This window comes from Salmo salar, chromosome 18 (genome assembly GCF_965601325.2).
Source record: "Salmo salar chromosome 18, fSalSal1, whole genome shotgun sequence".
Classification (NCBI taxonomy): domain Eukaryota; kingdom Metazoa; phylum Chordata; class Actinopteri; order Salmoniformes; family Salmonidae; genus Salmo; species Salmo salar.
Window position 1 is genome coordinate 19,139,250 of NC_138308.1, and position 27,729 is coordinate 19,166,978.

The 27,729-nt window shown below is 46.6% G+C and overlaps 2 protein-coding genes across 6 annotated transcripts in view; one reads left to right on the top strand and one right to left on the bottom strand.

Moving 5' to 3' along the window:
* LOC106576988 (galactosylgalactosylxylosylprotein 3-beta-glucuronosyltransferase 2-like) overlaps window positions 1–7,388 on the top strand; it is a 49,013-nt gene extending 41,625 nt beyond the window's left edge. Inside the window, exons 3-4 of the mRNA XM_014154606.3 lie at window positions 4,292–4,440; window positions 7,212–7,388. Coding sequence (XP_014010081.1) covers window positions 4,292–4,440; window positions 7,212–7,298 — 236 coding nt within the window. The 3' untranslated portion in view covers window positions 7,299–7,388. The remainder of the gene's footprint in view (window positions 1–4,291; window positions 4,441–7,211) is intronic.
* A 2,097-nt stretch (window positions 7,389–9,485) lies between these two features.
* LOC106576989 (stromal membrane-associated protein 1) overlaps window positions 9,486–27,729 on the bottom strand; it is a 46,965-nt gene continuing 28,721 nt past the window's right edge. For all 5 annotated transcript variants that reach the window (XM_082964769.1, XM_014154607.3, XM_082964772.1 and 2 more), the window contains 5 exons: window positions 23,611–23,689; window positions 22,092–22,195; window positions 14,226–14,439; window positions 12,042–12,367; window positions 9,486–11,000 (listed from right to left, as the gene is read on the bottom strand). In XM_082964769.1, coding sequence (XP_082820895.1) covers window positions 10,863–11,000; window positions 12,042–12,367; window positions 14,226–14,439; window positions 22,092–22,195; window positions 23,611–23,689 — 861 coding nt within the window. In that variant the 3' untranslated portion in view covers window positions 9,486–10,862. The remainder of the gene's footprint in view (window positions 11,001–12,041; window positions 12,368–14,225; window positions 14,440–22,091; window positions 22,196–23,610; window positions 23,690–27,729) is intronic.

Here is a 27,729-nt window from a genome sequence, read left to right on the forward strand (position 1 = left end):
CAACTTGCCCAAGCCTCCCCCATTTCTCCTGCACCCAAATCCAGATAGCTGATGTTCTGAAAGAGCTGCAAAATCTGGACCCCTACAAATCAGCCAGGCTAGACAATCTGGACCCTCGCTTTATAAAATGATCTGCTGCAATTGTTGCAACCCCTATTACTAGCCTATTCAACCTGTCTTTCATATCGTCTGAGATCCCCAAAGAATGGAAAGCTGCCGCGGTCATCCCCCTCTTCAAAGCGGGTGAAACTCTGGACCCAAACTGTTACAGACCTACAGTACATCTATCCTACCCTGCCTTTCTAACATCTTCGAAAGCCAAGTTAACAAACAGATCACTGACCATTTAGAATCCCACCGTACCCACCGTACCTATGCAATCTGGTTTCGGAGCTGGTCACGGGTGCACCTCAGCCACGGTCAAGGTCCTAAATGATATCATAACCGCCATCGATAAGAGACAATACTGTGCAGCTGTATTCATCGACCTGGCCAAGGCTTTCGACTCTGTCAATCATCACATTCTTATCGGCAGACTCAATAGCCTTGGTTTCTCAAATGACTGCCTCGCCTGGTTCACCAACTACTTCTCAGACAGAGTTCAGTGTGTCAAATAGGAGGGTCTGTTGTCCGGACCTCTGGCAGTCTCTATGGGGGTGCCACAGGGTTTAATTCTCAGGCCGACTCTTTTCTCTGTATACATCAATGATGTCGCTCTTGCTGCTGGTGATCCTCTGATCCACCTCTACGCAGACGACACCATTCTGTATACTTCTGGCCCTTCTTTGGACACTGTGTTAACTAACCTTCAGAAGAGCTTCAATGCCATACAACTCTCCTTCCGTGGCCTCCAACTGCTCTTAAATGCAAATAAAAGTAAATGCATGCTCTTCAACCGATCGCTGCCCACACCTGCCCACCCGTCCAGCGTCACTACTCTGGATGGTTCTGACTTAGAATATGTGGACAACTACAAATACCTAGATGTCTGGTTAGACTGTAAACTCTCCTTCCAGACTCATATTAAGCATCTCCAATCCAAAATTAAATCCAGAATCGGCTTCCTATTTTGCAACAAAGCATCCTTTATTCATGCTGCCAAACATACCCTAGTAAAACTGACTATCCTACCTATCCTTGACTTCGGCAATGTCAAATACAAAATAGCCTCCAACACTCTACTCAGCAAATTGGATGCAGTCTATCACAGTGCCATATGTTTTGTCACCAGAGCCCCGTATACTATCCACCACTGCGACCTGTATGCTCTCGTTGGCTGGTCATCGCTTCATATTCGTCGCCAAACCCACTGGCTCCAGGTCATCTATAAGTCTTTGCTAGGTAAAGACCTGCCTTATTGTCTAGTTTGAGAAACAGATGCCTCACAAGTCCTCAACTGGCAGCTTCATTAAATACTACCCGCAAAACACCAGTCTCAACGTTAACAGTGAAGAGGCGACTCCGGGATGCTGGCCTTCTAGGCAGAGTTCCTCTGTCCAGTGTCTGTGTTCTTTTGAACATCTTAATCTTTTAATTTTATTGGCCGGTCTGAGATATGGCTTTTTCTTTGCAACTCTGCCTAGAAGGCCAGCATCCCGGAGTTGCCTCTTCACTGTTGACATTGACACTGGTGTTTTGTGGGTACAATTTAATGAAGCTGCCAGTTGCGGACTTGTGAGGCATCTGTTTCTCATACTAGACACTCTAATGTACTTGTCCTTTTGCTTAGTTGTGCACCGGGGCCTCCCACTCCTCTTTCTATTCTGGTTAGAGACAGTTTGCGCTGTTCTGTGAAGGGAGTAGTACACAGCTTTGTATGAGATCTTCAGTTTCTTGGCAATTTCTCACATGGAATAGCCTTCATTTCTCAGCGCAAGAATAGACTGACAAGTTACAGAAGAAAGTACTTTGTTTCTGGCCATTTTGAGCCTGTAATCGAACCCACAAATGCTGATGCTCTAGATACTCAACTAGTCTAAAGAAGGCCAGTTTTATTGCTTCTTTAATTAGTACAACAGTTTTCAGCTGTGCTAACATAATTTCAAAAGGGTTTTCTAATGATCAATTAACCTTTAAAAATGATCAACTTGGATTAGCTAACACAACGTGCCATTGGAACACAGGAGTGATTGTTGCTGATAATGGGCCTCTGTACGCCTATGTAGATATTCCATAAAAATGTCTACACTGTATTTCTGATCAATTTGATTCTATTTTAATGGACAAAAAAATGTACTTTTCTTTCAAAAACAAGGACATTTCTAAGTGACCCCAAACTTTTGAACGGTAGTGTACATATATTATATTCACCAATCAAACCTGCAATCACATTTTTTTTGCCCACAAAAACCCCCTTTAATCACTATTCATCTGATGTAGAATGGGCAATGGTGAGCAGTGTGTAAATTGCAGCTTTTACCTTAATAACTTGTATTGTGGTATTGGAGGCTATTGTTAGCAGCCAAGTTGGCCAATTAATCCGTCCCATCGCTGCTCGATCTCATTTACTGGGCCACAATTGGGCCAGAGAAAGAGGAGATGGTTTAGTATTCTTCTGGTGCAGGCACACACACGCGAGCGCCACACACACACACCAGTTCTGTATATCTCAGCCCACACACATGCACCAACACACATACATGCAAAGCTCTGTCCGTCATTGTCTTGGAGTGGAGCTCTCACCTGAAGAGGATTTTGAGAGGGCAACATGAATGTGTTTAGTATTTACGCTAGAACGAGTCAGTGGGACAAAAAAAGAGAGGGATGGTGCATGCTAACACTTAGTCTTTAATGACTCATGCTATTGCTAATATTAATCATTTTCTTGACCAATGGTCATAAGCCTCACTCATAAAACAAGAAGTAACCGGCTGTGTCACAGTATTCTAAAATGTCTATCCCTCCTTTGCCTCCTTTCCAAAGGTTTCCACCATTGTATCATGCCATATCAGTGACAATTCAACAGACAAAGATATGCTTGACTTCATTTATTAGGATCCCCATTAGCGACAACTAGTCTTACTGGGGTCCGGCACATAACGAAAAATACATTACAGATAAAAAAAACTTTACAATTGACATACATTTAAAAACATTAACATGTAGTGTGTGTGCATCTATCAGATACACATACAGTACATGTCAGTCAGTGGAGGCTGCTGAAGGGAGGACGACTCATAATAATGTCTGGAACAGAGCAAATGGAATGGCATCAAACACCTGGAAACCATGTGCTTGATGTGTTTGTTACCATTCCACTCCAGTCATTACCACAAGCCCATCCTCCCCAATTAAGATGCCACCAACCTCCTGTACATACACACAACAAGTAGGTCACATGGGGGAGAGGCATTTGTTGTTTGTTTTAGAAACCAGGTTTGCTGTTCACTTGCGCAATATAAGATGAAAGGGAGTTCTTTGTATAGTTTCTAACACGTACAGTACATACAATGCATAGAAACAGAACCATAAAGAAAAGGACAAGGAAAAGAAGCCAGGAAAGGAAGCTGGATGAAACTATTGAGACAGAAACTGCACTGACAGACAGGCATTGCTAACAGATGCACTAATCTTCATACCACCTTAGCTGCAGGTTAAGAGATGTATATCTTATAATTGCTTTCATACCTATCTATCATACCTGGGGTACAGCTTCTGGGCCTTCACTGCAGTATCACTCACTGCTCAGTAATATGCCTGATAGGACTGACCCAATAGGAAGATCTCAGTGGACTAACTCAGACACACTATGTGTGTGTGTGTATGTGTGCGTGTTAAACTGGCGACCTTCTTTGACTCAAAATGCAGGAAATACACAACACACTCTCACACGCAACACGCACACACAACCTCTCAGTGGAGTAGAAGGATACCCATGAGAGTAGAGTTATGGCCTAGAAAACAGTGTGCTAGAAACGTGGAGAGGCGAGTAAACGTAATATGCTATTCCATGCAGCCATCAGCACACCCCATACCCAGTGGTATCGCATATACTGTAACTGAGATAAGGAGAGTAATATGAGATACTGTAGTGGGATCTTCCTGTGATACTGTCTGGCATTCTCAATGCATAGTCATGAACAGCAAACACACCCACGTGCACACACTCTGCCGCACAGTTGAGATATATCTGATCTCCGGTCAGTTGCACCATAGTTCGAGGTCATCAATGATCTGTATGTAGTCACTTCCAGGATGATTAAAGCAAGGAATTAATTGATCCCAAGATTGACATGTGATGTGTGAGACATAATCATCGGACCAGGCATATGAACCTCTTCCTTTTCTCCAGGTTTTGCAGTGAACCTCCAAGTGGTCCTGGGGAGCCCACGGGCGTTGTTCAAGCGTCGGGGTTCCCAGCCTGGCATGCAGGAGTCTGACTTCCTGAAACAGATCACCAAGGTGGGGGAGCTGGAGCCCAAAGCCAACAACTGCACTAGGGTGAGTAGCCCATCATTGTGGCAACCCCATTAATCCCTGACCTCTAACGCCATATCAGACTCCAAAGACTTGCTAATTGGTCAAAACAACAAGTTGGCATGACAGTGAGATTTGTTTTATTTGTGATGAAGCGCCATCTCCTAAAATAGCATCTGTGTGTCCCCTCTTCATCAGTTAGGCTACCTCCCTCCTCTCCTGTACAGCTCATGACACTGTTAGTCATCATCATTATCAGCCCATTAGTTTAATGGGGCCGCTGCAGGCTGATATTAATACATACCATTAGCAGGATGTGACATCATCAATTATCACCCACCACGGTCATATCGCCAGCAGTACGTGACATCACTAATAACAACCCAGCATTGCAGTACGACATAACGGTGCACTCCGTTTTGGGGAAACGTGTCATTTTGTACAGACCATCATGCAACGTAGCAAACGTTGAACTGGAACCCAGGTAAAAGTTGCCTTTAGGCACAGATCTAGGGTCAGCTTACCTGCCCCACATGCTAACCTTAAAGGGGAAATTCTCAATTGAAACAAAGTGTTTTCCCCGCCCGTTTCAGTAAAAAGCTGAGGGAGAGGGCTGGAGAAATGTAACCACTCTCAAATTCATAGACACAGCTAACCAAGCATAATATAAAATGGATAGTTTTAGCCATGTTTTGAGATTATATGTACTTTGTTTACAAACATTGGAGTCAAACAAGCTTACATTCTGCGTTATGATGGGGTGTGACAGTTGAACTAAGCTCATGGAGCATTTCTAAGTTATATTCTTCAAGAATCAATGGGTAAATACCACTGGGCACAGACCTCAGTTCAGAATCCAGTTTTGATTTACATTTGGTTGAGTTGTCCACTAACGTGAATTCAATGTGGAATGAACAACAAATGTCACCATATCATTGGATTTAGGTTAAAAGCTGGGTAAAAAACAAAAAAAGACGAAATGCCGTTACATTATTACTTTTTGCAAATCCAATCAGTTTTCCACATTGAGTCAACAACATCACATTGATTTGTTTGGGTTGAAATGATGAGGAAACAACGTTGATCCAACCAGTTTTTGCCCAATGTGATGTCATTCATTTTTAAGTCCAAATAGATGTAGAAACTGCGGATTGCTCCTTTAAGCATTAGGGAGGAAATACAAAACTTATCTAACTTTATCCTTGGAAATAAATGCTCAAACTGCTAAAAACTTGGGAGTGAGTGGAGACAAGAGATGAGAAGGAAGAAGGGAGGGTTAAAGGAGAGATGGAACAAGACAGAGAGAAGAGAAAGAAATAGAGATAGGGAATAAAATTAGAATGAAGGAGAGAGAAAGATGAGAAAACATTTTAGACAGACAAAGGAGAATCCAATTTGGAAGGAGAGAGAGAGAGAGCAGACAGGAGATTTACTGCCATGGAGTCAGACTGTCTTTTAACTACTAGACACACTGGCACAGGGTGCTCTGCACACTGCCAACTCAGCACCTTTGGTGCCAAGAGATTGGACTGCCTTTAACCCCCCCAAATCTCCCTCAACCTCTCCCATTTTATTACAGATGGGTTCTAACTAGATTCTACCTCAACCTCCCATTTTATTACAGATGGGTTCTAACTAGATTCTACCTCAACCTCCCATTTTATTACTGATGGGTTCTAACTAGATTCTACCTCAACCTCTCCCATTTTATTACAGATGGGTTCTAACTAGATTCTACCTCAACCTCTCCCATTTTTTTTACAGATGGGTTCTAACTAGATTATACCTCAACCTCTCCCATTTTATTACAGATGGGTTCTAACTAGATTATACCTCAACCTCCCATTTTATTACAGATGGGTTCTAACTAGATTATACCTCAACCTCCCATTTTATTACAGATGGGTTCTAACTAGATTCTACCTCAACCTCCCATTTTATTACAGATGGGCTCTAACTAGATTCTATCACAACCTCTCCCATTTTATTACAGATGGGCTCTAACTAGATTCGAGCTCACCCTCCCATTTTATTACAGATGGGTTTTAACTAGATTCTATCACAACGTCTCCCATTTTATTACAGATGGGTTGTAATTAGATTTTACCTCTCCCATTTTATTACAGATGGGTTGTAATTAGATTTTACCTCTCCCATTTTATTACAGATGGGTTCAAACTAGATTCTACCTCAACCTCCCATTTTATTACAGATGGGCTCTAACTAGATTCTAGCTCACCCTCCCATTTTATTACAGGTGGGTTCTACCTTAGATACTACCTCAAATCGGCACTACAGACCAGACTAGAATATATATATATGGAGAGAAGGGAAGAGGAGAAATAAGAGGGAAGGGATTTAGGAGAGGAACAATAGAATGAACACAAACCTATGCCTGCTTCGCTGGCTGCAGCATTTGTCTCGTTAGATATGCAAAACGGCCCAATTAGCAGCCCCGTGTGCAGGAAAGGACATGTTCCACCTGAGTGGAGGCGGGAACGGATGGCACTGCACACCAACCATCCATCACTGTGTATGTGTGTGAACACAAATTACTGGGTTGGAAATAGAAGTGAGGCACTTTCCATGTACTACAGTAAAAGGTAGAACTAGCAGTCTATTCGGTCTGATCCACTCCCTCCCTTTCTGTCACAAAGAGCTTTTTCTTGAATATTTTAACAAAGGCACCATTCCATTTCACATGGTTGGCTCAGTGATATAGTGGAAGTTATGCATCTATCTGGTGTGTGCTCATCAGAGAACACACACACTAACCCTCTCTCCCCTTCTTTCAGGTGTTGGTGTGGCACACTCGTACAGAGAAGGTGAATCTGGGCAACGAGCCCAGACATCGACAGGACAGTGTGGTTATCGAAGTCTAAGGGGTGGGATAACCAAGGAGGAATAAGCAAGCCCATTGGTCAGACAGACTGACAGTAATTTCTTGAACTACACTACTGACATCACCTTGCTTGACCATAACCTTGATATGGATTACACTATGATGGACAGGACTTTGGACCAATTGCATGGATGGGAACTGCTGCCTGAATGTTGTGAATGGCTCAATGAGATCCCAGACCTCAAAGGGGACCATAATGCACTGGGGTGACCATTGCTTTCCCAGGGGACTCTGCTCTTGTACTGCAATGTGGACCAGTCCCTTATAAAAAGTGAATTCCTATGAAGTATACAGGCTAAACAAGACTGTCTGTATGTACGTGTGTATGTAAACACAGCAACAACAAACAAAAAAATCCCCTTTTCAGGACCCTGTCTTTCAAAGATAATTATTAAAAATCCAAATAACTTCACAGATCTTCATTGTAAAGGGTTTAAACACTGTTTCCCATGCTTGTTCAATGAACCATAAACAATTAATGAACATGCACCTGTGGAACGGTCGTTAAGACACTAACGGCTTACAGACGGTAGACAATTAAGGTCAGTTATGAAAACTTAGGACACTAAAGAGGCCTTTCTACTGACTCTGAAAAACACCAAAAGAAAGATGCCCAGGTTCCCTGCTCATCTGCGTGAATGTGTCTTAGGCATGCTGCAAGGAGGCATGAGGACTGCAGATGTGGCCAGGGAAATAAATTGCAATGTTCGTACTGTGAGACACCGAAGACAGCGCTACAGGGAGACAGGATGGACAGCTGATCTTCCTCGCAGTGGCAGACCACATGTAACAACGCCTGCACAGGATCGGTACATCCGAACATCACACCTGCGGGACAGGTACAGGATGGCAACAACTGCCCGAGTTACACCAGGAACGCACAATCCATCCATCAGTGCTCAGACTGTCCGCAATAGGCTGAGAGGGGCTGGACTGAGGGCTTGTCTGTCTGTTGTAAGGCAGGTCCTCACCAGACATCACCGGCAACAACGTCGCCTATGGGCACAAACCCACCGTCGCTGGACCAGACAGGACTGGCAAAAAGTGCTCTTCACAGACGAGTCGCGGTTTTGTCTCACCAGGGGTGATGGTCGGATTCGCATTTATCGTTGAAGGAGAGTTACACCGAGGCCTGTACTCTGAAGCGATTTGGAGGTGGAGGGTCCGTTGTGGCCTGGGGCGGTTTGTCACAGCATCATCGGACTGAGCTTGTTGTCATTGCAGGCAATCTCAACGCTGTGCATTACAGGGAAGACATCCTCCTCCCTCATATGGTACCTTTCCTGCAGGCTCATCCTGATGCATGACCCTCCAGCATGACAATGCCACCAGCCATACTGCTTGTTCTGGGCATAATTTCCTGCAAGACAGGAATGTCAGTGTTCTGCCATGGCCAGCGAAGAGCCCGGATCTCAAGCCCATTAAGCACGTCTGGGACCTGTTGGATCGGAGGATGAGGGCTAGGGCCATTCCCCCCAGAAATGTCCGGGAACTTGCAGGTGCCTTGGTGGAAGAGTGGGGTAACATCTCACAGCAAGAACTGGTAAATCTGGTGCAGTCCATGAGGCGGAGATGCACTGCAGTACTTAATGCAGCTGGTGGCCACACCAGATACTGACTGTTTCTTTTGAATTTGACCTCCCCTTTGTTCAGGGACACATTATTTTGTTAGTCACATGTCTGTGGAACTTGTTCAGTTTATGTCTCAGTTGTTGAATCTTGTTATGTTCATACATGTTAAGTTTGCTGAAAATAAACGCAGTTGACAGTGAGAGGACGTTTCTTTTTTTGCTGAGTTTGTGTGTGTACCAGATCGGTGAGTATGAAACTGAACAATATGTGTGTGTGTCTGTAACGACATACCAACGACAACATGGGCCGTGAGTAGTAGATCACCTGCTGGGTGTCGACTAACGACATGCACAATTGTCGGGAAATGAACAGAAAATCTCTTCTGATGTTCTGTGGTCAGCGGCGACCGGACGGCCAACCCGCTACGCACGGCTAACATTCCGGTTGGTTATCTTGTCCTCGAGTGTCTGTGGGTCTGTGACACACTGGACCACAGAGGCAAACTCCAGGAGTACAACTTTTATTCCAAATGACCCTCTTGTAAAAGCAGGAAAAAGAATAAACAGCTTTACAATAAAAGAGTCATTGGACAGAAAATGGTCACAATAGTTTATGGCTATTGACTGTTTAATGCACGGAAATAACATTTCTCTCTGTACTAGGCACCAGAAAATGTAAACACCACTAGAAATAAACCTGGAGGACACGCTGTGTGTATGAATTCGCTTGTGTGTGTGTGTGTGTGTGTGTGAGAGAGTGTGTTCTCTTGTTATTACATGGCAGGGACCCTGTATGTGGATAGAATCTCCAACTTAGAACTACACTCGGAATGTCTGTGTTTGATCTATTGTTTGTTAGCTCCTAGTGCACCACCTATTTCCCCCTGCAGTATTTCTTCACCTTCTTTCCCCACTATAGAATCTATAAATTGACATAAAGCAGGATTAGACAGAGATTATGTCATCATAGAGGCCAGGAAGTAAGCACACGTGATGTTAAGCCAACTGTTCCAATCCCTGACAGCTCCATTAGGCTCCCAATGTCAACACACTTCCTGAATCATCTGGAGATTTATGTCATCACTGTCATCTCTTTCTTCGTCGTATTCTGGTCCCCTCCCTCTCCCATTCCATGTAAGCTCCCTGCCCCACCGACTGTCATCCAGGTTTATTTGCCTCAAACTAATGCCTGATTTACACTAAATGGCCACCCCGAACCATACTGTGCTGGCTCAGATAATATGGTGTTTTCACTGTCATTTCTAGCAACTATGGTGGATGCGTAACCAGGCCAGCCCAGTACAGCTTGGCTTTATAGTGTCAATCAGACAGAACTGTGCTTCTTCTTGTTCTGCACACAACAAAACACCACAGTAAGACGGCAGAACACAACCCCACTGGGGGGGGGGGTCTATATCTTACACACATACAGTACTGGATCATACAATGTCTTGCTACAGGAGCTCTGAATGCCCAGAGGGGAGTACAGTATAATATACACACATGATATTGATGGGGGGGGGGGTGATCACCAACATGTTATCCATATCTCTCCATTTAAATATCTATTTACTCACTATTGGTTTTGGTAATGATATATTATTATTATTAGACGCTTGTATTATTGGTCCAGCAGCTTTTCTCTTTTGCCAATATGTTTTTTTTTTAACAAAAGAAAAAAAAGGTCTAAAGAAGAAGAACGTAAAAGTCCCAAGTAAAAAGATGAACACAAAGCTGCCAGTCTGTTTTCACCCGAAACTCCGCCCCCTTGCCCTTTGACCCTCAGCACACAGAGGGAGAGAGGGGTCTCTAAAGGAATGATAAACGGGGAGGAGGGAGAACAGTGGAGCAGTCCATAGATTGCCCCATGTGCGTTGTTTCCTGTTTTGCAGTTGGTGAGTGAGGGTAAAGGAGGAGATTTGGGGGGACATGGTTGTTCTGCCTCCCTCTTCCATTCTCCCCCCTCCCCTCCCTCACTTCCACAGCTGGGTACTGAGGGTCTGGCCCGAGGGTGGACCCACCCCCCCACCCATGGGAGCACCTGGTTGGACAAAGCCGGGTGGCGCTGCCACACCACCACTCATGGCGATGCCCGATATCTGCTGGGTCATCTGAGAGAGATAAGAGATAGAGAGACATGGTGTGTGAGAGAGGCAAAGAAAGAGAGAAAGAGTGGGGGAGGACAGAGAAAATAGAGACGGTTAGAGGGTTGGACAAACCATTTAGACAATTCTAGAATGACAGCAACACCAGCTTAAAGGGATGCTTCGGGAGTTTGATAATGAGGCCCTTTATCTACCTTCCCCAGAGTCCGATGAACTTGTGGATACCATTTTTATGTCTCTGTGTCCAGTATGAAGTAATTTAGAGGTAGTTCCGTGAGCCTATGCTAATTAGCATTAGCGCAATGACTGGAAATGGGTATTTACTGGCTTGCTATCAGATGACTGGAAGTTTACGAGTAACACTAGTTAGCAACTTCCTTCAAACTGCACGCAGAGACATAAAAATGGGATCCACGAGCTCATTGGACTCCGGGGAAGTAGATTTGAAAAAAATCCCAAAGTATCCCTTTAACACAGCGGACATTATTTCCTTACTGCATGTGTAAAGGACCGGAGAGAGTATACCCTCCTCTCATCTCTTTAGCCCTCAGTCAGTCCATCTCCCTCCCATCCCCCTTGCCCATTTCTCCTCTGCCTCCCCTGCCACGGTCCAGTCTTGGCTATCTAATCCATTAGAAATGCCCTTGCAGCAGTAGAATTATCGGCTTGTCTGAGATGTGTGTGTATTTGTGTGTGTAGCCCAGACAAGCCTAATGATTCGAGAGCACTTTTGAGTAGCCACCCCACCCCACCAACCATCATTCCCAACCCCCACCCATAGGTTAAAAGCCCAACAGCACGCCCTGAACCCATTACAGTACACACACGACCATATCATGTACTGCACCGAGGCAGAGCGTGTGTGTGTTTGATGTGTTGTCAGTGGGAGCACAGTGATTTATGATCTCTCATTAACCTCCTGCAGTCGTCAGGAAAATGACAATGCTCACACACACACAGAGGTCGAGTCAGGCTACAGAGACACACACAGAGGGGGGAATGAGTAGAGAATTTCACCCATGATCCCCCACTGTGTGTATGTATTACCTGGTTCACATTCCACTGGCCCTGCTGTTGTTGCTGCATGGCGGCGTACATCTGGGGAGTCCCCGCCCCCGCTGGCATAGCTCCGCCCGGAGGCCCCATCATGCCTTGCTGCATACCCATGTAACTGCCGTTGGGCATCGCCATACCGACCATCATGCCAGAGTTCTGCCCCATCATGGCTCCTCCTCCCTGGGGCATAACACCGCCCGTCATGGTTGTGGGTGGCATAGCTCCGCCCACTCCTGGGTAAGTCTGGAAGTTAGGCTGTCCGGAGGGCTGGCTGGGGAACTGCTGCATCGGAGGCTGGCCCATATACATAGCAGCAGCTGGAGGAGAGGACACACACACACAGAGAGACAGAGAGACAGAGAGAGAGAGAGAGAGAGAGAGAGAGAGAGAGAGAGAGAGAGAGAGAGAGAGAGAGAGAGGAGAAAGCATTTGGGTCGACACTTAATATCAGCAGAGGAAATACATTCTCAAGGTTACCTCCACTAGATTTCTCCTGCAGCAACGCTACATAAAGAATAGGTTCACTCAGCTACAGCTGAAGTCGGAAGTTTATATACACCTTAGCCAAATACATTTAAACTCAGTTTTTTACAATTTCTGACACTTAATCCAAGTAAAAATTCCCTGTTTAAGGATCACCACTTTATTTTAAGAATGTGAAATGTGAGAATAATAGTAGAGAAAATGATTTATTTCAGCTTTTATTTCTTTCATCACATTCCCAGTGGGTCAGAAGTTTACATTCACTCAATTAGTATTTGGTAGCATTGCCTTTTAATTGTTTAACTTGAGTCAAACGTTTTGGGTAACCTTCCACAAGCTTCCCATAATAGGTTTGGTGAATTTTGGCCGATTCCTCCTGACAGAGCTGGTGTAACTGAGTCAGGTTTGTAGGCCTCCTTGCTCACACACGCCTTTTCAGTTCTGCCTACACATTTTCTATAGGATTGAGGTCAGGGCTTTGTGATGGCCACTCCAATACCTTGACTTTGTTGTCCTTAAGCCATTTTGCCACAACTTTGGAAGTATGCTTGGGGTCATTGTCCATTTGGAAGACCCATTTGTAACCAAGCTTTAACTTCCTGACTGATGTCTTGAGATGTTGCGTCAATATATCCACATAATTTTCCTCCATCATGATGCCATTTGTGAAGTGCACCAGTCCCTCCTGCAGCAAAGCACCCCCACAATATGATGCTGCCATCCCCGTGCTTCACAGTTGGGATGGTGTTCTTTGGCTTGCAAGCCTCCCCCTATTTCCTCCAAACATAACGATGGTCATTATGGCCAAACAATTCTATTTTTGTTTCATCAGACCAGAGAACATTTCTCCAAATAGTACGATCTTTGTCCCCATGTGCAGTTGCAACCGTAGTCTGACTTTTATGGCGGTTTTGGAGCAGTGTCTTCTTCCTTACTGAGTGGCCTTTCAGTTTATGTTGATATATAGGACTCGTTTTACTGTGGATATAGATACTTTTGTACCTGGTTCCTCCAGAATGTTCACAAGGTCCTTTGCTGTTGTTCTGAGATTGATTTGCACTTTTCGCCCCAAAGTACATTCATCTCTAGGAGACAGAACGTGTCTCCTTCCTGAGCTGTATGATAGCTGCGTGGTCCCATGGTGTTTATACTTGCGTACTATTGTTTGTACAGATGAACATGGTACCTTCAGGCATTTGGAAATTGCTCCCAAGGATGAACCAGACTTGTGGAGGTCTACAATTATTTTTCCTGAGGTCTTGGCTGATTTCTTTTGATTTTCCCATGTCAAGCAAAGAGGCACTGAGTTTGAAGGTAGGCCATGAAATACATCCACAGGTACACATCCAATTGACTCAAATTATGTCACTTAGCCTATCAGAAGCTTCGAAAGCCATGACATCATTTTCTGGAATTTTCCAAGCTGTTTAAAAGGCACAGTCAACTTAGTGTATGTAAACTTCTGACCCACTGGAATTGTGATAAAGTAAATTATAAGTGAAATAATCTGTCTGTAAATAATTAATGGAAAAATGACTTGTGTCATGCACAAAGTAGATGTCCTGACAACTTGCCAAAACTATAGTTTGTTAACAAGAAATTTGTGGAGTGGTGGAAAAACAAGTTTTAATGACTCCAACCTAAGTGTATGTAAACTTCCTACTTCAACTGTATGTATGTACGTAGCATTACCTGGGGCAGCAGGCTGTGGGCTGACCGTGGTGTTGCTGTAGAGAGAGAGGATGGAGTCCTTGGAGAGGGGTTTCTTGGCCCCCTCCTCCGTCTTGGTGCTGCTACTGTTCTTCTCACTGAAGAGGTCCAGATTAGCCTGGGGGCCAGCAGCACCCCCTGATCCCCCCGCGGACGCCGCTACTGCTGGGGCGCCTGGGGCTGCACTGGAGACCGCCTGGAGGGACAGAACATCACATAGGAACAGAGAGAATGTGTGTGTGTGTTTGTGAGATAGATCTGTGGCCAAATTGATTTAGTGAAGCCAACCTGCATGAGCAGAATGCACAAACACGCATACATGCATGCATACACTCACAACGTAGAGGTAGTACGACTGACAGGCAGCGCTTAAAAAAAGCGAGAGAGCGAGAGAGACACAAGTAAAAGGAAGAGAAGAGGTGCTGTCACCTTAAGTGAGATGGATGATATGAATTAGACTGGTGCAGAAGAGAGAGATGAATAGAGCGAGAACGAGGCTGAGAAGACACACACACCCTTTATAAAAAACCTTTCAACCGTTGTCACAGCCCCCGTCGTCGCATATACATGTTGAAAACGGCAGATTTTGTCATTGATAAGCGCTTAAAATTGGAACGCGTTGTCGGTACAGCAACACGCTATACATGACGTCAGAGCTCAGGCTCTGTGCTCCACGGCGCTGTAATGGTTTTGACTGACAGCATTTATCAACTTGAGCACCGCACGTGACAAGAAGTTACCCCCAATGCCATCACCCATTTGTTTTCTGAGTGAGGGAAATGCTGTAAATCGAGTGGATGTGTTCTGAAAGATGAGACGTTGAGGACTATAATAAATACCGCTTTGATATCATACAAGCAATCCACACACCCATGAGTCCAAATGTGCACTTCACGTTTCCATATTTGCAAACTCATGTAATTTACAGTATCAACGTTTACGATCGCTAATATTTGATCCAGTTACCAGGATGACATGCGTTACGTCCTGGGTTGTCCTGAACACAATGAGCCTGTTTGTCGTATTGTGAAGAAAATTTGCCGCGGAACAAGTACATGAATGCACTCATGACTCAATTCTACGCGCACCAAAATGACAAATCTGTTTGTCGCCAGTGCCTTTGGAAAGCCTGACACTGTAAGATCGTATTTTAGAACTTAGCTAGCCATCTTGGCAATAGAATACGCTTTCAAATGATCCCCACCTGACCCAGATTGCGATAGATAACGATTTGCGTAAAAAAACAACAGTCATTGTGTGAAGGTGAGGGTGCAGGGCTGTGTTCCAAACTAAATAATACAAGTGTGCTTGCTTCAGTTCCTCAACGGAAAAGCTAGGAGAGCTAAAAAAAAAAAAAATACAAAAAAAAAGCACCTTTTAGTTAAGGTCCTTTCCTAGAGTAAGAAGGTACATTGAAAGGTGTGTGACCACTTGGAGAGACCAGTTAGTTCTCTCACTCAAACCCTGCTAATCGCTTTTCTTATCTGGCACCTGCTCCAAAATGTCAATCAACATTTGTATGATGTTACTGAATGTATCCAGAGTATTTTCAGATTTCATTATTGAAGAAAAATGTTAAAATGCTGTGAAAAGTACAGTACATGTAAAACGCACATCAAATCAACAGTGTGATGTTTGGATTCGGTCTTGTGTCAGGTGAACTGTGGTGTCCTCACCTTTGGCCTGATAATTAACCCATCATCTCCAAAGTGTTCTCCTTCAATTGCTACCATGGTCATGCATATAGTTCTTCTGTTAGAAAAGTTTCCATTTGGCCCTATCCATATAGGCCAATCTCCACGAGTGTCCGGGCTTAAATACGCAAAACATCCCTACCCACACAGACACCCGTTAAGTCTAATGGCTGGGGATGGAGAAAAGGTGGCGTAAAATATGAAAACGTGTATGTGTGTAGGGAGGGCTAAGATAGAGAGAGGCTGCAATGAGGAAGAGAGGGAAAGGGGAGAGGTCGGGGGAAATGAGAGGAGTGACGGAGAGGGAGAGAGTCAGTTCCTGAATAAGGCGAGACAGGAGGGAAGTTGCGCGATAACGGAGCTTTTACGCTCATGTACACACGCGCCACAGGAAGGGCTCTGTGTGTTGTGGCATTCGGCTGCTTAGCAGGCGGCGCTGCTCTCCCCGTCTCTCTGCAGTCTCTCTGACTGGGGAACGAGGGAGCAGGAGAAAAGAGGGGGGAACGAAGTAGAAAAGCAGTGACTCATACTTACACACCTGTACACATGGCCTCGTACAAACAGACGAGTCCGACACAGACAGACAGAGGTGATTAAACACACAAATGTGTACTATTAATGAGCATGACCTTTTACTGTCTGCGCGCGCACACACACACACGGTCAATTTTCACTATACTAGGGCCGAGACAGATGAAGGTGACAAGCAGGCGGCTCTGGAGCGTTGCAATATGTATCAGTGTGCTATAAATACCCAGGCATTTGCATGTGGCCCAAAAATAACCGTTTTCCTAACGTTAGATGTGTGTTTCAGTCTGACTGCCTTCTGGATCAGAGTGATATAAGAGTAGGAGAGGGAGGGAGGGGTGTGTGTCTGTGTGTCTGGTCAATGTGGAGGGAATAAAGAGATGGTAGTGGAAGAAAATCAGCAGGGACTGTACATGTCCTCACAGCGGACACAGTCAGGCACATACAACACACAGATCTGTGTATGGCTAGACTCCCACTCTAACACCAGTATCCGTGTTATATTTCCCTCTGTTGATTCTCCACAAAGCTGTGAATTAGAAGTGGCATTTCCATTCAACAGCCTTTTCCCACCGTGTCAGTATTCATATACTTCTACATTCAGACCCACAAATACTTAGCAGCGTGTGTTCCAGCCTGCCCGAATCTGGCAGAACACACACACACACACCACACACTACCCCCCTCTGATACACCATCTGCAGCCGACAATCCTACTGAGCAGAAGGTTTTGTGTGTATGTGTGTGCACGTAATACGTCTGTATGTGTATGGAGGGGCTTATTTTACTGAACACAGACCTGACCAGGGAAGAGAGAGAGGGGGGTTATTTTACTGAACACAGACCTGGCCAGGGAAGAGAGAGAGAGGGGGGTTATTTTACTGAACACAGACCTGGCCAGGGAAGAGAGAGAGGGGGGTTATTTTACTGAACACAGACCTGGCCAGGGAAGAGAGAGAGGGGGGTTATTTTACTGAACACAGACCTGGCCAGGGAAGAGAGAGAGAGGGGGGTTATTTTACTGAACACAGACCTGGCCAGGGAAGAGAGAGAGAGGGGGGTTATTTTACTGAACACAGACCTGGGCAGGGAAGAGAGAGAGGGGGGTTATTTTACTGAACACAGACCTGGCCAGGGAAGAGAGAGAGGGGGGTTATTTTACTGAACACAGACCTGGCCAGGGAAGAGAGAGAGAGGGGGGTTATTTTACTGAACACAGACCTGGCCAGGGAAGAGAGAGAGAGGGGGGTTATTTTACTGAACACAGACCTGGCCAGGGAAGAGAGAGAGGGGGGTTATTTTACTGAACACAGACCTGGCCAGGGAAGAGAGAGAGGGGGGTTATTTTACTGAACACAGACCTGGCCAGGGAAGAGAGAGAGAGGGGGGTTATTTTACTGAACACAGACCTGGCCAGGGAAGAGAGAGAGAGGGGGGTTATTTTACTGAACACAGACCTGGCCAGGGAAGAGAGAGAGAGGGGGATTATTTTACTGAACACAGACCTGGCCAAGGAAGAGAGAGAGAGAGAGAGAGAGAGAGAGAGAGAGAGGGGGGGTTATTTTACTGAACACAGACTGGCCAGGGAAGAGAGAGAGGGGGGGGGGGTTATTTTACTGAACACAGACCTGGCCAGGGAAGAGAGAGAGAGGGGGGTTATTTTACTGAACACAGACTGGCCAGGGAAGAGAGAGAGGGGGGGGGGGACAGATTGAAAGACTAATAACCGACAGGTGGGAGAACACCTTCTCTCCGACTGTTTTTCCAGAATATTCAGAAGGAAAAAGGGTCGTTGGAGGAAAAGCTGGGGATAACACAAATCCCAGGTCATGGAGATCTGTAATCACATTTTCTGAATTGACATACTGGAGATAGAAGAGCACGCCAGAATCCTGGTTGATAGTGGAGGGAAAGCAGATCAAGGCTGTCTAATGTATGGCTGTGTGATGGTGGGTGTGTGAACCACAGCTCAAACCAGTAGCACAAACCAACCATAGGCAACCAGTAGGAAAGTGTGGATTCATGTGGATTCTTTCATTGTGTGTCTGGATTCCTTCCATGTGCAAGCAGTGCAGATGTGTTGTGTGTGTCCTACATGAACAGAATACAGGCAGGGAGGGAGAGACAGGGATGGGAAAGGAAGGGGAGCGGGGAAGGAAAGAGGAAGCAAGGAGGGAGGATGGAGGAATGGAGGGAAGGAGGAGAGGGGTGGAGAGCAGATGGAGGGAGGGGAGGGGCTGAGAGAGAGAAGGCAGGCTGGGGTTGGTAACAGCAGTAGTTGGAGATGCTGGAACCAACCACCCATAATTGCTCTTCATGCTCAGAGTCCGGACTGTGCTGTGTCCATGCTCAGAGTCCGGACTGTGCTGTGTCCATGCTCAGAGTCCGGACTGTGCTGTGTCCATGCTCAGAGTCCGGACTGTGCTGTGTCCATGCTCAGAGTCCGGACTGTGCTGTGTCCATGCTCAGAGTCCGGACTGTGCTGTGTCCATGCTCAGAGTCCGGACTGTGCTGTGTCCATGCTCAGAGTCCGGACTGTGCTGTGTCCATGCTCAGAGTCCGGACTGTGCTGTGTCCATGCTCAGAGTCAGGACTGTGCTGTGTCCATGCTCAGAGTCAGGACTGTGCTGTGTCCATGCTCAGAGTCAGGACTGTGCTGTGTCGGCGTGCAGCCGGTGTATGCTGTGAGCCGTGAAACAAGAAAGGGGAGATCGTGTGTGTGTGTGTGTGTGTGTGTGTGTGTGTGTGTGTGTGTGTCTCGGCAGTGGAGAGCCAAGGGAGTATGGAAGTGGGATGAAGGGAGGGGTGGGGGAATGACTGTGGCACCTATCAAACACACCTCTTTATTTAACCACCACTCCATCTCTCTCTTTATTTAACCACCACCACTCCATCTCTCTCTTTATTTATTTAACCACCACCACTCCATCTCTCTCTTTATTTATTTAACCACCACCACTCCATCTCTCTCTTTATTTATTTAACCACCACCGCTCCATCTCTCTCTTTATTTATTTAACCACAACTCCATCTCTCTCTTTATTTATTTAACCACAACTCCATCTCTCTCTTTATTTAACCACCACCACTCCATCTCTCTCTTTATTTAACCACCACCACTCCATCTCTCTCTTTATTTAACCACCACCACTCCACCTCTCTCTTTATTTAACCACCACCACTCCATCTCTCTCTTTATTTACCCACCACCACTCCACCTCTCTCTTTATTTAACCACCGCCACTCCATCTCTCTCTTTATTTAACCACCGCCACTCCATCTCTCTCTTTATTTAACCACCACCACTCCATCTCTCTCTTTATTTAACCACCACCACTCCATCTCTCTCTTTATTTAACCACCACCACTCCATCTCTCTCTTTATTTAACCACCACCACTCCATCTCTCTCTTTATTTAACCACCACCACTCCATCTCTCTCTTTATTTAACCACCACCACTCCATCTCTCTCTTTATTTAACCACCACCACTCCACCTCTCTCTTTATTTAACCACCGCCACTCCATCTCTCTCTTTATTTAACCACCACCACTCCATCTCTCTCTTTATTTAACCACCACCACTCCATCTCTCTCTTTATTTAACCACCACCACTCCATCTCTCTCTTTCTTTAACCACCACTCCATCTCTCTCTTTATTTAACCACCACTCCATCTCTCTCTTTATTTAACCACCACTCCATCTCTCACTTTATTTAACCACCACTCCATCTCTCATTCTCCACTGCTGTTCTCAGACTGGGAGACAGCTGAGAGGAGAAAATACTATGTGTGGCTCCTCTCTCTTCCTCAGTCTCTGTACCATGTTCAGACTACCCTCTCTCTTCCTCAGTCTCTGTACCATGTTCAGACTACCCTCTCTCTTCCTCAGTCTCTGTACCATGTTCAGACTACCCTCTCTCTTCCTCAGTCTCTGTACCATGTTCAGACTACCCTCTCTCTTCCTCAGTCTCTCTCTCTCTCTCTCGCTCTCCTCCTGCACTATGTCCCAATCTCCCTCTTCTGCATCCCAATCCTGTCCCCTCTCATCCTCTTCCCTCTCCAGTGGTAATATTCACAGATACATTATTGGAGCCGTGTCCTTTCATCTGACAGGCCTTAACTAATCAACAGTGTCAGTTGTGACTGGGGAGCTGGGGACAGGGACACTGTGAAATTAACTCAATACACTCTGACCTCTCTCCATCTCTCAGGGGATATGGAATGTGGGGACTAGACTGCACATTAAATGTTTGTCTGTTGTGTGTGTGTGTGTGTGTGTGTGTGCGCGCACATGAGTAGAGGTCAATGTGTATGTATGAGTGTGTTCTTACTGCTGAGGAACACAAAACCCAGTGCTCCAGTCCGTCTTCACTGACTTCAATTGTATCCACAGTGGAGAGGGCATAGGCTGACAACACTGGGAGGTGGTCCAGAAGAAGACGTGAGAGTTGTGGTGGGAGGTGGTACCTGGGGGTTGTGGTGGGAGGTGGTACCTGGGGGTTGGGGTGGGAGGTGGTACCTGAGGGTTGTGGTGGGAGGTGGTACCTGGGGGTTGTGGTGGGAGGTGGTACCTGAGGGTTGGGGTGGGCGGTGGTACCTGGGGGTTGTGGTGGGAGGTGGTACCTGAGGGTTGGGGTGGGAGGTGGTACCTGGGGGTTGGGGTGGGAGGTGGTACCTGGGGGTTGGGGTGGGAGGTGGTACCTGGGGGTTGGGGTGGGAGGTGGTACCTGGGGGTTGTGGTGGGAGGTGGTACCTGAGGGTTGTGGTGGGAGGTGGTACCTGGGGGTTGTGGTGGGAGGTGGTACCTGGGGGGTTGTGGTGGGAGGTGGTACCTGGGGGTTGTGGTGGGAGGTGGTACCTGGGGGTTGGGGTGGGAGGTGGTACCTGACGGTTGTGGTGGGAGGTGGTACCTAGGGGTTGTGGTGGGTTGGGGTGGGAGGTGGTACCTGACGGTTGTGGTGGGAGGTGGTACCTGGGGGTTGGGGTGGGAGGTGGTACCTGGGGGTTGTGGTGGGAGGTGGTACCTGGGGGTTGGGGTGGGAGGTGGTACCTGAGGGTTGTGGTGGGAGGTGGTACCTGAGGGTTGTGGTGGGAGGTGGTACCTGGGGGTTGTGGTGGGAGGTGGTACCTGAGGGTTGTGGTACCTGACGGTTGTGGTGGGAGGTGGTACCTGGGGGTTGTGGTGGGTTGGGGTGGGAGGTGGTACCTGACGGTTGTGGTGGGAGGTGGTACCTGGGGGTTGTGGTGGGAGGTGGTACCTGGGGGTTGTGGTGGGAGGTGGTACCTGGGGGTTGTGGTGGGAGGTGTTACCTGAGGGTTGTGGTGGGAGGTGGTACCTGGGGGTTGTGGTGGGAGGTGGTACCTGGGGGTTGTGGTGGGAGGTGGTACCTGAGGGTTGTGGTGGGAGGTGGTACCTGGGGGTTGTGGTGGGAGGTGGTACCTGGGGGTTGTGGTGGGAGGTGGTACCTGGGGGTTGTGGTGGGAGGTGGTACCTGAGGGTTGTGGTGGGAGGTGGTACCTGGGGGTTGTGGTGGGAGGTGGTACCTGGGGGTTGTGGTGGGAGGTGGTACCTGGGGGTTGTGGTGGGAGGTGGTACCTGAGGGTTGTGGTGGGAGGTGGTACCTGAGTGTTGTTGGAGGAGGGCAGAGGGTTGGACACCATTGGACCAAAGATGTCCTCATCACTGACTGGTGCAGCAGAAGAACTGGTTGCAGCTCCACCTGCATCTGAGAGAGAGAGAGAGTTAACATTGACCTGTAGGCAGTATAGAGTGGTAATATATCCGTGTGTGTGTGTGTGTGTGTGGTGTGTGTGTGTGTGTGTGTGTGTGTGTGTATATATGACTCCTGGTTATTTATGATGCGCTGCCTATTCCCCTTCCCTCCTCAGATGTAGGATGTTTTGGGATATTATTTACTTGGGGTTCAGAACCATAATACAATGAAAAAGCCCAGTCAGCCCTCTCCACACAGGTATATGAACATAACGCAATGATATTTCAAATCAGTCAACTAAGAAACGGCCCATTACTTTCAGGTGGATATGGATTTTCGTTCACAGGGATTTCACTTCCGAAGTTGAAATGGAATTAAATTTCAATTCGTGGATCACAAACTGCCAATTGTTTTCAAGGGCTATTTTTAGAATCATTCATCTGATTTTCAAAATGTGATATAAGGTCAATAGACAGACCAAGACAGAGACAGACGACAGAGACAGACATAGGGATGTTGACTGATCGTGATCACAGAGACATTGCCCATCTACAATCCAGCTGCTCTCCACGACAGGAAGGAAAGCACCATGGGACATTGGGGAGAGAGAGAACGAGAGAGACGGGGAAAGAATGAGAATGTGACGAGAGGAGAAACTGTGTCCCCCCCTCCTCAAGAGGTGAGACCATTAGTAGACAATGTACCACTCAGACAGAGAGAATGAGACGGTTATAATGGGGCGTTTGACCAGAGAGCAATATAGAGAGAAAAAAAAGAGAGAGAAGAAAGAAGAGAGAGAGAAATTAGAGAGCGCAATAGAGACAGAGAGAGAAATCGAGAGAGAGAGGTAAGACAGCATGATGGTAGTCTTTATATAACACTATGTTAGAACATCCATAATTTAGCCCTTTAAGTGTGAACAAAATTTAGCCCCTTGAGAGAGAACAGGGGAAATAATTGAGAGAGAAGAGAAAGAAGCAGTGCATGGTGGGGATTTTGAACAGAGAGGGAGAGGGCAATGAAATTAGAGTGCCACGGGCTCTTCTCTCTCTTCTCCACTTGAAAGTACCCTCCCTTTGTTCCGGCTTCAACTGACCATCTATTATGGGATGGCCACTCTGGGAGCGAGAGCCGAGCGAGCCATGGAAACGTACTGCCTCCATCAGGAAGACACATGGTTTAATATTGGGTCCTTTTAGACAGACCCAAACCTCCAGCCCACCTCCCTGGCCACGTCAGTTTAATTAACCTGACACTTCTCACCCTTCTACACGTGCCTCTTTCACTCTGTCATACTCCCCCCACTAGACACACACAGAGAGCAAGAGAGAGAGAGAGAGAGAGAGAGAGGAGAGAGAGAGCTTGATAAAGTGGGGGCATTTAGAGTATCCATTTCTAGGATCTGGGATCTGCTGGTCATGCCTTACCCAGGCCGAGCAGGTCGATGGCCGGCTCAGGGGTCCTCCTGGGATTGGCTCTGGGGTCTGTCTGAAGCTCCACCTTCTTCTGTGGAGACCGGAAGGAAGAGGAAGAGAGAGAGCAGAGAGAGTCAGCACATAGTCAGAGGTAGAACAGAGCCCTACAATACAGATTTACAACAGGATTCCATACGGTTGGAAAGTTATATTGTTGCAAAATGGTTGAGCTGAATTACTGTGCACCATTAATATTCAGTGTCCATCAGGCACACAGTTATGGTCACAAAGTTGAAGGCCCAGTGTAGTCAAAAAGTCGATTTTTCTGTGTTTTATATTTTCACACTGAGGTTGGATTAATACTGTGCAGTTAATGATAATGTCCTTTTAGTGCAATGTGTTTAAAACGACTGAAATGTCAGCCTGTTTTGGTGGGACAAAGTTTTGGCCTGCCTGGTGACATCACCAGGCGGTAAATGAGTTAATAGACCAATTAGAAAGGGAGTTCCAAACCTCTCTGCCAATAACAGCTAGTTTTCAGTTTTATACCCTCCCAACTCAGACCACTCCCAGACAGTCCTAGCTAAATTCTTGCTTGAGAAATTGCTCTTTGTTAAGAAGCTATTTTTGTTTTCAATTAAAATTGTGAAAAAGAAACACACAATAAGATACTTAATTGTTACCCAGAAATGATTTGCTATCGAGATAAAAAAAAACAGCTGCATTGGACCTTTGAGCTAGAGAAAGGTCAACGGTAGTCATTCTGAAACACAGATACACATTGGCAAATGCCATCTCAAATAAAACGGTTTACATCTCTAGGAATCGGGACTGATCGATTGCAATTGGCCTTCACTGCCGATTCTAGTTGGTGATTGGATCTCAGGGCTGTCTCCAGATTGTGATTGGATGTAAGGACTGGCTCTAGTTCGTGATTGGCAATTCGGCCCTCGGGACTAGGCCTAGTTGTTGTTGACAGCGGATTCCTAATCTGAGGTGAGACCAGGGAACGATTCAACTCCAGCAACACCAGGCAAACAAAGTGAGCATTGTAATCAACAGCCAAACACTCTCCTCCACGTCCACTATCATCACCTTCACACCTACAGAAGAGCAGCAAATAACTGCATACCAAGTAGGAGTACAGTCAAAAGCAGCAAACGTCCACAGTCCACACAAAGCAGACAAGAGACTGAAATGCTGTTTTAGCAAAGATCAGCACAAACGAACCCAACCAAAAACATACCAGCAGAAATCAAGATACTACAGACCAGCCAGGAACCGCAAACCTCCACGCACTAGAGCGCCTAAACAAACCCACCGAGACGACCAAACGCGACACACTACCGTCACCGCGGAGAAGAAGCAGTGTACAACAGTTCCCTGACACTGTGAGACTCATCTTGGGAAGAAAAGGTCCAGCAGGAGGAAAAACAAATAGTCTGGCCCCGCTAGCTGCCTGTCACACAAGGATGTCACCAGCCAGCCAGACAGCTGCCTTATTAACACTACAAAAGGAAATGATAACGCTGCCACTGTCTGGGGATGTGTGTCAAGACAGCCCCGGAATGGAGAGATGGAGTGAGAAAGAGAGACGAAAAAAGAGACTTTAAAAATGCTCTTTAGTAAAACTAAATGGCAACAAAAGGGCATTAGGAAATAGGAGAGCGCTGACAGTGAAGCTGCAACATCAGGTATACTCCTTCATCATCAAAAAGTAGTCCGCACAGCTCCACCATACACATTATGAAGTTCAAACACACAAAATAGATTTCCAAACCATGGCCTGACTGGAAACCTATTCTGGAACACACCTGAACCACAACACAACCATGATTCATCAAGCCCAGGGCTTCTGCAACATCTCTCTGGGCATGTTGGTTGTTTGATGCAAGTGTGTGTGTGTCTGTGTGTAGTAGACTTTGGGAGTGACGGAGTGTTACTGTGGTGAGTGGTGCAGAACCGCTGCAGCCTGACGGACTTTAACAGCCTCTGACAGTCTGATGCTCACACACACACACACACACACACACACACACACACACACACACACACACACACACACACACACAAACACACCTTCTCTAAGAGGTTTTGTCACATAGGGAAGATCCTAAGCTGCCTGCCACACAGGAGTGTTTCTTCCGGAGCTAAATTCATCTGACAGTCAGGGAAAAGTCCCTTCGTTTGAGCCGCAGACCTGCAGAACGCGTGCGCGCGCACACCATTTTCACACACACACCATGTTCACACACACACACCATTTTCACACACACACACCATGTTCATGCCCTCTGGAGTCTACTAGATTGTTGGGAAAAGGTCAGGGCTTGGGAGTTGATGCGTGACCGCGCACACACACACACACACACACACACACACACACACACACACACACACACACACACACACACACACACACACAGCTGATGAGAGGACTACTCAGAAACAGTGATCTCACACTAAAGCTACCTCTCTCCCCCTCTGTGTTCTGGCTATTCCTACGTCAAGTGTGAGGTGTGAATTGAAAATGTGTTTTTGTATATCCCAACTCACCCGAGACAGACCCTCGGAGAGTATGGTCACGGATCAGCCATTATTGACGGCGAGCAATTAGGGTTAAGTGCCTTGCTCTTGGGCAGATTGACAGATGTTTTTTTCCCCACCTTGTGGACTTGGTTGATTCGAACTAGCAACCTTTTGGTTACTGGGACAATGCTCTAACCACTAGGCTACGTGATAGGTTCAGAGCACTGCTAGTGAACGCAGACCTGTTTTCCTGTTTTCTTATTATTATAAAACACACTCGGCCACTTTGCATAAAGTAATTGGATTTATGGCTTTTTACACCCAATCCCAGCTCGACCCAGAGGGGGGGTCACGGAAACGTTAATATAACACCGACTTGGAGACTCTTTGGTGTGTGTGTGTATGTCTTTATCGCGACGCTGTGTGTGTGTGTCTGTGTTTGCATGTATTGCAATGCTGTGTGTGTGAGAGAGCGATGCTATCTCCCTCTCGCTAATACTAACTTCAGCGCGAGCACAAAGGGCAGATACGTGGTCTTTCGCTCCCTGTCTGTCTGCGAGCGATAAAGTTTTAATTAGTCGTTTTTACACAAAAGGCTTTAGAAATGCTAATCTATTGGCTTCGCGGGGAACAGAGCAAACGCAGTTTGAGTCAGTGAACAGTCAAAGACCAAACGAGGTCAACGAGCTGACTGTGGTTGGACCACTCACACATACAAAATAAAAAACGAAGCTGAATTTCCAGTGTGTAACTATTTTTCCAGGGTGGGACCTGGTTGTGAGCATTCAAGATATGGTCCACACACAGTGGGGGACTGGGGGGTTGTGGGAAACAGTCTCAGCTCATCTTCCGACTACAGCAGTGTCAATCCGATATTGATTAGCCTCCCAGTGGCTACGCTATCGATCCACGGCCTGCTACCCACCCCCCCCCCCCCCCACGAGAAGAGGGCCGCCTCTGGCAGTTGTTAGTCACAGGATGCTACTCGTTTGGGCTGCCGTGTGTGTGTGTGTGTGTGTGTGTGTGTGTGTGTGTGTGTGTGTGTGTGTGTGTGTGTGTGTGTGTGTGTGTGTGTGTGTGTGTACGCATGCGAGGGGTTTGGCTGTTCATCAGAGGATACGGCTCCTTAGAGTGCCCTTCACATCATTTGCTCAACTCACTCCCATCGACCAGAGATGGCACATGGTGTACCGTGTGTGTGACATCCGTCTCTCTCTCTGTGTGTGTGTTGAATCTCATCTCCCTCCCAGAGCCAATCCCCGTCCAGATGTGCTGTGCCCCTCTCTCCCTGATAAAGTACCCCTGTTACAGTAGCTGTCACACACACACACACACACACACACACACAACAAAGACCACGCCGCAACTTCCGATGCAGGGAACATCACTTGTTCTCCTTTGATATTTTATTCATGGCCTGAAAAGAAAACATAAGCTTCCGCTCTGATGGGAGGGAGCCGCCTTGCTGTTTGGTGAGGGGGAGAGAAACAGAGAGAGTAAGAGAGGGGGGGGAGACGCCTTGCTGTTTGGTGAGGGGGAGAGAAACAGAGAGAGTAAGAGAGGGGGGGAGACGCCTTGCTGTTTGGTGAGGGGGAGAGAAAC